Raw genomic sequence first — 11,797 nt, 5'->3', positions numbered from 1 at the left:
AACCTATTAATATTTAGGGTTATTATTATTAATTTTTTAATATCACAAAATAGTCCGAGTTTCTTGCAAGAGGTCTCATGTTCGAATCATGTCTATAAAAAATATTTAGTAGTGGTCAGGAATGAGTTGAAAAGGATAGAGTAATCCTGGGCTACAATACATTAAAGTATGAGGTCGAATTACCTGCCTCCTGCCATCCCGGTAACCCGAATATGAAAAACCTTCTACCTTTTACAGTTTTTGTGTTTATTTGAATTTTAATCATAAATTATATCTGAATTACATAATTGCTTAGTATGAGTTTATTTAATGATCATAGGTTAAACATGTGTCCAAAAAGAATAATATTTGCGATCGTTTTAATCAAATTATTACTAATAGGTTACCCAACGTGACTACAAATCGATGTCACATGAATTAATATGTTTTCTTGAACATTAGCTTTAATTAATTAATTTGTGAAGTATTACTATAACTCATACTTAATTTTATTTAAAATGATTTCGTTTTATTTAGTAATAAATAAACTCTCAGTCTCTTGCGATGTGACATATGAAATTCTTATTATTGAAATTTAATTATCGGCCGCCTCCCTTATTCTCAAATCCTGGCTTCGCCTCTGTGAACAAGTATACTCACAATCTCTCAAAAGAATTGTATGCATGTTTTTCTCTTGTTAAATTGAGTGTTGAAAACTTGCTTCGGTTCTTAGTTATAGATACCCTTATGTATCCAACCATTTCCTACTATTATCCCACTACTCCCAATTTTATGAATTGTTATATAAATAATGAGGTGACAACCAGTAAACAATGACCAACCACTTTCAACTTTTGAACCACTCGCACTCATAAAAATTATTTGTGGGTGAAAGTTATATTAATTTCCAACAAAGCATGACAAAGAATGTTTAATCAGTTACATAATTAAAGAACGTGCTTTAAAGAACGTGCTTTTTATCTGAATCATGTTTACAACAATTAATATTCTAAGTTGTTTAAGCCACAAATGAATCAATTCTGTAATTGTCATTCATATGGCAGAATTCTATTTACTGAGTTTACTCATTGTGATAATTTTGTTTTTTTAACAAATCCATATTTTGTGTTTAACTTTGAGGTGGGATAATATTTTTACATTTACACTTTCTTTTATTAAGTCACCAGCTAGTATTTTATAAAAGTGAGAACTGAGAAGTATCAATATTGCATTATCACCAACTCCCCTTATTCTTAAAAATAATCAATATTGCATTACCACTCTGTATGATCTAAAAACCGTACCAAGCTTCGATCACTTTTTTTAAAGCGCAAAAATTAAACCCCAAATTGTGACGATAATATGACTACTGAAAACCTAAATAGTCCGTCAATCGCCATTGAAACCACCAATGACTCAACGTTGACCGGCGTAGGTCAACCAACACCACCGGAAAACGAGCTAAATGTCTCTCAAGCATCCCCAGCTTCACAACAAGGTGAGAAACGTAAGCGAACCGAATCCGAACCGGAACCGGATGAAATAACCGGTTCAGTCAATCCTCTATGGAAAACGAGTTTATGTTCTTATTTTAGACGAACCGGAGCTGCGTGTAGTCATGGAGACACCTGCCGGTATGCTCACGGAGAGTTAGAGCTCAGGATCCGACCCGATAATACTTGGGACCCTACTTCCGAGAAAGCGAAGAAGTTGAAATCGGATAATAACGGTGATGATGACGTCATGGTGACGGAGACGGTAACGGAAGAAGAATGCACTGAATCTGCACTTGATAAGTGTTTGATTAATCTTCCAGTTAAATGGACTTCTAAGAAATTAAATGAATTTCTAAATGAAGAGGTGTGATGTTTTGTAAGTTTATAGTTTTATTTATGAATGTACTCGCATATATAGATATAAATGGATTTTAGGTAAGCTTTTTTTTTGGATTACGAGCTCATTGAAATTTTACAAAACTGATAAATGCACTTTTGAATTGTTGTGTAATCTAATCAAATGTGTTTTATGTAGGGGATTGAATATAAGTCAGCTAAAACAAAGAAAGGAATGTTTGTAGCGTTTGTAACTTTCGAAACAGAAAAGCAGGTTAAAGTTGCAGTTGAGGTATTATTTTTGTGATTAATGAAAAATTGAGATATTATTTTGTCAAAATTAATAGATAGATGGGGTAATTTCGGTTTGTGATGCTAATCGTCATTATAACAGAAGCTGCAGGGAAAACCATTTCGGAATAAAAATCTAAAGATCATGGATGCTAATCCGAGATCTTTTGATAGAAATGTGAAACCAAAAATGGTTTCGGATAATTCAGAGTTAGGTAACAAAGGTGGAGATGGAGACTTGGTTAATGACGATTCTACGCCTGAAAGTGGTAGAAGTGCACGTGATGCTGTGACTCCACTTGCTCATATGTCTTATGAAGATCAGCTGGAACAAAAGAAGAAAAATATCATGCAAATCTTGAAAAAACTTGTAGGCAATTTTTGCATTTGTTTATCACTTTAATACATAATAGCATAGCATAGTCTGGTTTGCACTTAGTTGCAGAAGAGTGTTCTTAATGAATGATCTTCATTTTGGCATAAAATGTTGATGAAACATATTTTAACAGTTAGGGTGAACCTACGCTTGAGTGCAATAATGGGGTTTAAGGACAAACGAGATTCGAACCTTCGACAGTGGCCATAAGACATGAAGGATTCATAGTTGATAGAACATACCTGAAAATCTATCGTGATGATTGCAAGAATGCTTATTCTTTTAATGTAGTATGCTTATTTTACGTATGAAAACGTCGCGTTCCTTAGGGTTTTAGAGTCATGTATTTATAGGCTAGCAATTAGGGTCTGAATAGGATTCTATTCTCATTTAATTGTAATCCATTCCATAACCAACTTACGCGAATCAAGGAAACCGAATAAAGGTTTGATCTTATCGTTTACTTGATTGACAAGGCAAACGTAAGACCAAGTCAAAAGGGAACGCATCCAATGGTATAGGCGCATAGAAAGCGCGGCTATACCCTTGTTTCGTCATTTAGCGTATAGATATTGTAATATCTAGTATGCTGGTCAGGACTTATATGCGTATTCCGCATATGCATGCGGGATAAGCACTTGTGTTTTGTATGCATTTGTTATGTCATTTTTCGTTTTGTAGTTTGACTAGTTTTGTATGGTGTTTGTTAGTTGCGTATGCGTATCATTAAATGTGAAATGTTTTTTCTATCTCTAGAATATACATGAATATCGAAACATGTTTGATGATATTTCATTTTCCAGTTTCGAAGACATAAGTTTTTTTTTTATCTACACAAAAGAAAATAGTTGAAAAAGTAGAGGTTTTAGAAGTGCTGATTTTCTTTTATAAGATATCTTCTTCAGTTATTTATTTATTTGTCTATTTATTTCTTCGCAACAAACTGCACTCTAAAAATATCTCTTTTTATTCGACCATTAGGATTTGTTGTGAAAGATATTTCAATATTTTAACTAACGATGGCTACTGACTCAATGTAGGCTCGAAATGCACGCAAAGCTTGTCCTGATGGTGTCTCACAACCAGATTGGATAACTAAATCGAGGGATATAGGTGCCTACTTAATCGAACACAATAAGATTCACCATCTTCTTATCTAAACCTTCAAGATGTTTTTTTAAAAGAGATAAATTTAAAATAAGGCACCTGTTTTTTAATGGTTGTAGGTGGTCTTGCTTGCAAACTAGAGGGTATAATTGAATCACCACTTGTAAATGGATATCGTAACAGATGTGAATTTTCTATCGGATATTCTCTCCAGGGAAAACCTACAGTTGGTTTTTTGCTTGGAAATTTCAGGTTTTTTTTATCAATTGATCTGAGTTGGTTATTTTTTTTTTTTTGCTCTAATTTTTTGCTCAGGAATTAATGACATTATTATAATGATTATGTGAATTAGGGAGGGGGTGACAGCAGTTGAAGAACCTTCTGATTGTCCAAATGTTTCCAAAATTGGTTGCAAGTATGCCGAAATATTCCAGAATTTTTTACAAAATTCAACCTTTCCTATATGGAATAGGATGAATAATTCTGGATTTTGGCGTCAACTAACAGTAAGAACTGATCTTTTTATTTTGCTAAAGGTGCATTTTGGTTCATTTTTTGTTGTCTAATAACCATGTTGACATACTATCATATAACTAGGTTCGGGAAGGAAGGGCACCTGGCAATATTGCTGATCGACAGTCAAGTGAAACAAACATTGCAGAGGTCTTGCTTATGGTTCAGGTTGTGGTTTACTGTATTTTTTGAAATTGTTGACATGTATATATATATATATATATATATATATATATATATATGTTGGGGGGGGGGGTGTTAAGGGATAAGCACCTTTTTGGGGATGAGGGGATAAGTGATTTTGATTTTTAATATCTTTAGTTCTACAGCTCCAATTTAAAAAATAAAAATTTCTGGGAATAGTATTCATTGTGTAGATTCAAGGAAATAAAAGTTTTTTTTTTTTTTTTTTTTTTTTTAATTTTGGAAGTAGCTTATCATACATCTGATGTATGTTAACCTGTTTTGAGTTTTTTTTTTTTGTTTAAAATTTAGCCCGATTTAGAGTTTAAGGTTTAGGGGTTGGGGTTTAGTCCATAAATCTTAAACCCTAACCCCTCAACTCTAAACCGTTTGTATTAAAAACTCATTCTAAACCCTAAACCCTAATTTCTAAACCCTAATTACTAAACCCTAAACACTGTTTTTCATTAATCAAAAGTCATTTTTTATTTTTTTTTATTATGCATCTGGTATATGAACTGGTATATGAACAGCTGGTAACATACATCAGATGTAAGTTAACAAGCCAGTAAAAAAAATTTATTTTTTTACTGAATCTACACGATGAAAATTGATACCAGATTTATTTTTTAAATCAGAGCTGTAGAACTAAAGATATAAAAATCACAAAATCACTTATCCCCTTATCTCCAAGACCCCCCTAGCCCGATTTACAGGTGCTTATCCCTTGATCTCTCCCCTATATATATATATATATATATATATATATATATATATATATAGGGGAGAGATCAAGGGATAAGCACCTTTTTTGGGATAAGGGTAAAGTAAAGTTGTTTTTTTATATCTTTAAGATTAGATTTTAGATTTTTTAATTTTTGGGGTTAGTATTCATTGTTTAGATTAAAAAAAAATACAATTTTTTTACAGCAGCTTATCATACATATGCTGTGTATGTTAACTTTATGTGAGTTTTTTTTTTTTTTTTTTTTTAATTATAAATTTAGCCCGATTTAGAGTTTAGGCCTTTAGGGTTTAATGCTTTGGGTTTAGTCCCTAAACCCTAAACTCTAAACTGTTCGTGTTAAAAACTCAATCTAAACCCTAATTTCTAAACACTAATTACTAAACCCTAAACATTATTTTTCATCAGTCATTAGTCAATTTTTCATTAGCTTTGGTTATTATACATCAGACTCTAATTTTAAATATATAAAAAAGTCAAATTCGCTTATCCCCTTATCCCCAAAGGGGGTGCTTAGCGCTAGATCTTCTCCATATATATATATATATATATATATATATATATATATATATATATATATATATATATATATATATATATATATATATATATATATAGGGGCAGGATCAATGGGGAAGTAACCAAGCGGGGGGAAGCAATATTTTTTTTTTATTTTTTTTCGTTTTTTTGGAATTTTTTTTTTCAGGCATCAAGATCACACGAAAATATGAACATTTAGAAAAGACACTTCGCGATGAATGTTATTATTTACGCGGGAAAACGATCGACAAAAATAACATTCAAGATAATATTGATTAATATTATCTTGAATGTTAACGTTTTTTTTTCCATGTTTTGTGAAGTAAAATTTAGCCCGATTTAGAGTTTAGGGTTTAGTGTTTTGGGTTTAGGTAGGGTTTTGGGTTTAGGGACTAAACCCAAAACTTTAAACCCTAAACTCTAAATCGGGCTAAATTTTACTTCACAAAACATGAAAAAAAAAAAAAAAAAACGTTAACATTCTTCACGATCAATATTATCTTGAATGTTATTTTTGTCGATCGTTTTCCCGCCTAAATAATAACATTCATCACGAAGTACCCTAAACCCTAAGCTATAAACCGTTCGTGTTAAAAACTCAATCTAAATCCTAAATCTAAACCCTAAATCTAAACCCTGAACTCTAAATTTCTAAACTCTAAATTTCTAAACCCTAATATCTAAACCCTATAAACCCTAATATCTAAAACCTCAACATACGCTCAAAAAACACGATAATTGTTACATATTAACTCTTCGAGCGTTTTCCCGCCAAAATAAAAACATTTATCACAAAGTGTCTTTATTAAATATTCATATTTTCATCTAATCTATAATGTTTGTGAACAAAGTTTTTTCAAAAAACGAAAAAAAAAAAAAATTTGCTTCCCCCCACTTCCCCCGATTGGTTACTTCCCCCTTGACTACCACTATATATATATATATATATATATATATATATATATATATATATATATATATATATATATATATATATATATATATATATATATATATATATATATATATATATATATTACAGAGGAATAGTCTTTAGCCAAAAAATACAGAGAAATAGTTGTTAAATCAAGTCACTTTTGTTTAAATCTAAGGTACCTGTATGTTACAAATTTTATACGCAGATTTCTAGAGCAGGCTTCGATAAAGGAGCTGTTGACATTGAACTTGAGAAGATGGCTGAAGCTATTGTGTTAGGAGCTTCCACAAATTCACCTTCTTTGCCTCTTACAGTACTTGCTGTTCAGGTATAACTTCTAAGCCATTCACTTAATTGACTCTTTTTAGAATTCCAATCAATAAAGTTACATCCAAATGTTAAGTTTAACGCAAAACCGACATATAAATTTGCAAATTATCATAAATTTACAAAATTTACTTGAAAAAACCCCGTCGAATGTCAACATTTCACAACAAAAAAACTCGCCAAAGTGTCAAACTACATAAAAGATGGTAAGCATCTTTTAAGAAATTCTTCTTTTTTTTTATTTTTTATTTTTGTTGATTTTGAAATGCTCTTGTGAAATACAGTGCTATTTCGTGAAAAGAAATCGTTGGTGATCTTTTGAAAATGTTAATTTTTCCTTAAAAATCATATCGTTGCACATCTATGAGATTTTGTGGGCTACTAATGATTTCCACTCTCACTTTGGGATTGAGCCCTACAATAATACAATGTAGTTGCTTGTTAATAGTTATGTCCGTCGTTTTCAGTTTATTTCAGTTGGTGAGTTGGAACTTGTCATCATGGTTTTGAAATTCGTATATTATACATACAGGATCATCGATGGGTATCCAATGTAGCATCAGCTGCTGCACCAATGCGTTTGCTGTCACTTACAAAGGCTGGGAGTAAACCCTTGTGGGATTCTGAAACTGCAAAAGCAAGGATCCAAGACTATATAAACAATCTTCGGTTTTGTATATCGCCAACAGCCTTTTTTCAAGTACTGTACCTGCTTTACAGTCTTTTTAATTCACATACAGCTACTACTTAGGCATATGAAGATGAGTAAATCGGGCGGGTTGTTTGGTTATGGTTGAGTCTGGTAATTTTTGGCACAGGTCATATTGGCTTGACCCCAAAACGTCTTTAGTTATGAGTAATAATCTAATTCTCATAAAGATTCATCAGTGAGTTGTATGTGTAAGGACTTTTGGTTGACTCTCTACATATTTGACCTTATATATATATATATATATATATATATATATATATATATATATATATATATATATATATATATATATATATATATATATATATATATATATATATATATATATATATATATATATATATATATCATTGTACCCACTTGAGACAAAAACGCAACCCAAATCTATTATTCATAAGTAAGCACATTGAAATTGATGCCCTTGCTGTTATTCTATGTCTTTTAAACCAGAGATTTCTGAATTGTGGAAACTTAATCTTGTAGGTGAATACACTTGCAGCAGAAAAACTGTATTCGCTTGCTGGGGATTGGGCGGGTTTGGGACCCAACACATTGCTATTTGATGTATGCTGTGGTACCGGAACAATTGGCCTTACGTTAGCCCACCGTGTTGGAATGGTAATCTGCTTGAACCCACTAAAATCTACTATCACTGATGGTTTTAAAATGTGGAACATAAACCATCAACTATTAATATCTGAGATCACCATTTGTATTTTCAAATGTCTGTTTATCACTGTGCTGAATGATATAATAGTTATAATTTGCAATGTTTTAATTAGGTTGTTGGCATTGAATTGAATGCGTCTGCAGTAGCTGATGCAAATAGAAATGCTGAAATAAATGGCATAAAGAATTGCCGTTTTGTCTGCTCAAAGGTGTGGAAAATGTCATTTAATCTGTCAAAGTAAACAGACTTATATATATATATATATATATATATATATATATATATATATATATATATATATATATATATATATATATATATATATATATATATATATATATATATATTGTAAATAAAATTTAATATGGGTGTACATTACAGGTAGAGGATGTAATGGGATCTCTATTAAAAGAATACCTGACAACAAATCAAGATGAAAACAATGATGCTGCTAATGGTATTAAAGAAGATATCAAGAAACTTAACAAGATTCAGCGTTTTGATAATGTTGTCGCCATTGTGGATCCTCCTCGTGTTGGACTTCATCCCACCGTGAGTGTTCTCTACTTTTGTTATTGAAATATAGTGGAAATGGGCTTTTTGAAAATGAATATGTGACTTACGTTATCAGAATCTGATAATCAGGGAAAAGATAATGAGTTGATGGTAGTTTTTGGACGTGTTTATGTTTTTCAAAGTTGAAATAATCAAATAATTAGTTGTTGCGTACCTAGCTACTTTTATTATTTAAGTAGCTACTAATTTATCAAAGAAACCAAAACAGACCTTATGCCACACCATGACACCATTGATTTATTTTTAAGATATGCTGACTAAATTATTTTTCTTGATTCTTAAATTAAAATTATGTATAAATTGCTAATAGAATAGCATCAGAACCTAAAACATCTTTTTGAAAAAATATTAACAGGAAATGCAGATAAGAAGTAGTTATAAACGGAAAATAAGTACTTATACTGTTATACATCTATACTTCATCTGTAAATAATAAGTTTTGCTGCAGATTTTTATAACCCCATTTTGATACGGTGATTGCAGGTGATTAAAGCTCTTAGAACTCATTCGGGTTTAAATAGACTTGTGTAAGTTTTTTAATATTTACCATCCTTTATATTCCACGTGACAGATTTTCCTCTTAAATAATTAATTTTTTCCCCATTTGATTAATCAGCTATATTTCATGCAATCCCGAGAGCATAATGGCAAATGCTACTGAGCTTTGCACTCCATCTTCTTCTGATAACAATGAAAAAGGGAATAATAAGAGTCAGGGATCGACACATATGAGGGGCGCTAGTTTGTCTCGACATAGAGCCAAATCAATGCCGATTTCAGAACCATTTCAACCAATTAAAGCCATGGCTGTTGATCTTTTTCCTCACACTCCTCATTGTGAACTTGTAATGCTTTTTGAGAGGTAAAATTTTGTTCGGAATACACTTTTTATAACTTGTTCAAAAAACATCACACAATCTAGAATTGACCTTATTTATGTTACTCTTTTGTTGCCCCTGTAGTACTCAGACCGACCGACTTTGACTTGACTCAAACAGACTCGGACCAAACGGTTGGAGTGTGTAATTTTTAAATTATATCCGTTAGAAACGGATATAGTTATATTTATTATTTAATTATTTTTTTAATACTTAATTTTAACCTCTATATAGGAGACGTGAGCCGGTTGTGGAAGAAGAGCACATAGAAGCATTTGACTTGAACAAAGACGATGAAGACCGGAACCCGAGATTCAAACGGTTGGAGCGTATAATTTTCAAATTATATCCGTTACAAACGGATATAGTTATATTTGTTATATAATTATTTTTTTGATAATTAATTTTAACCTCTATATAGGAGACTTGAGCCGGTTGTGGAAGAAGTGCACATGGAAGCATTTGGCTTGAACAAAGACGATGAGGACCGAAACCTGATCGACGAACGAAACCCAAACGAAGAATTATATGGTTGTGATCGTCCATCTGAAACGCCTAGAAAGGCAAGGAAAGTGATGTCGGATTCTGCGCCTTCAAGAAAAGATTCATCTCGAGAATTGCTACATATGTCGGTTCAACAAAACTTTACTACTGTAAACCAAGAAAAAAAAATGTATTATCACCAAAAGAGAGTTGAATCGCAAATGAGATGTTTGGCGATTGATATGACTGAAGCTGACAGGGAAATAATAGCAAGGCAAAAGGAGGCGATCAGACGCGAGATGATGAAGCACTTGGGGTCGATGAACGAAGAAGTTGAAGAAACCGATGAATCATCGGATCAGTAGTTTATTCATATCAACTTTAGGAAGATCTGCAGGTTCAATAGAAGAGGATGAATGGTTTGAACTCATCTCATTTGCTCGCGAAATTTGGTCTTTCGGTCCGAATGCGAGTGTTTCTTTTGGATTCCGAGTGTTTCTTTTGGATTCACTAGCTCAAAAAGCTCAGTAATATTACGCTCAAGATTTTGGATAGAAGTTTGATAATTATTTTGCGTTTGAGCGAGTAGGTATTTTATGTTTATATTAATATTAATTTTGGGTTGGAATTCAATGAAGTTGAGGAATTTCTTTTAATTAACCTGATTAAACAAATTCAATGAAGCGAGTAGGTATTTTATGATTTTTATGTTTATATATTAATATTAATTATTGTGAATGTCACTTTTATTTTGTTTAATTAGAGTATGTCCTGATATAATGGTTAAGTTGGTTACCAGATAGCATTGGAATGGCTTTTCATTTTAAATATAATTTTATTGTAGTATTTATACTTTGAGAATTTTATGTACCAGATAACATGGGAATGGCTTTCATTTTTACGAATTCAGCTAGGAAGTATAACTTGCAGCTTTATATTATGATCCGTTGATTGATTTTATAATAATATACTTATATATTGCAACCATTAAACACAAATTTACCGTTTGTTACATCCAGGGAAATGGAGCCTGCAATTCTTTTTGATGGCAATGGGGCCGAGACAGAGCATATATTTGTAACAACCATTGGTGGTAAAAATAGGCAGCAGCCAAAACAGGCAAGTAATTTCACAGATTTATTTATTATTTAATTATTTTTTTATTACTTGTTTTCATTGAAAACCAAACTGAACCAAACTAAGGCCAATGAGAATATGCAGTCGCAGATCACTCAATTACAGGATAATCACCAAGCTTCTATTCAAAGTTTACGCGAAATGTGAACGAACTCCTCGAACTTGCCTACCCCAACCAAGCAAGCTCCAACATCTATCGCTCCAAAAACATCAACTCCATTTGCACAAGTAAATTTTATTTTTATTTTTATTTATTTATTTATTTTTTTGGCAAAAGGATGAAATTGTATTGATAGAAATTTTTCACAAAGTGAAAAACTACAAATTACATACTAGGCAATTTGGACTTGCAAAGCATTTAGTCCACTTGGAAAGCCCAAAACACTGCGAAGCCTTGCATCAAATTCAACCTTACAAGCATGCATATGCCAAAAAGATAAAAATACAAACACTATCAATGTAAGCAAACATTACAGTAGCACTATTACATTAGTAACCATGGTTCTGTCTT

General features: G+C 31.8%; 1 protein-coding gene across 1 annotated transcript; it reads left to right on the top strand.

The window, feature by feature from the left end:
• Positions 1-1,260: 1,260 nt before the first annotated feature.
• On the top strand, positions 1,261-10,860 carry LOC139867417 (zinc finger CCCH domain-containing protein 24-like). Its single transcript, XM_071855786.1, has 16 exons — positions 1,261-1,839; positions 2,011-2,103; positions 2,206-2,472; positions 3,519-3,591; positions 3,705-3,837; positions 3,938-4,091; positions 4,183-4,266; positions 6,709-6,831; positions 7,363-7,530; positions 8,026-8,160; positions 8,325-8,420; positions 8,594-8,764; positions 9,272-9,315; positions 9,405-9,650; positions 9,901-9,987; positions 10,088-10,860. The coding sequence occupies exons 1-16, from the start codon at positions 1,342-1,344 to the stop codon at positions 10,512-10,514; spliced, it is 2,799 nt and encodes a 932-aa protein (XP_071711887.1). The 5' UTR covers positions 1,261-1,341; the 3' UTR covers positions 10,515-10,860.
• Positions 10,861-11,797: the final 937 nt, after the last annotated feature.

This window comes from Rutidosis leptorrhynchoides, chromosome 1, assembly GCF_046630445.1.
Source record: "Rutidosis leptorrhynchoides isolate AG116_Rl617_1_P2 chromosome 1, CSIRO_AGI_Rlap_v1, whole genome shotgun sequence".
Taxonomy (NCBI): Eukaryota; Viridiplantae; Streptophyta; class Magnoliopsida; order Asterales; family Asteraceae; genus Rutidosis; species Rutidosis leptorrhynchoides.
Note: the sequence above shows the minus strand (reverse complement) of the source record. Positions and strands in the feature narration are given on the sequence as shown.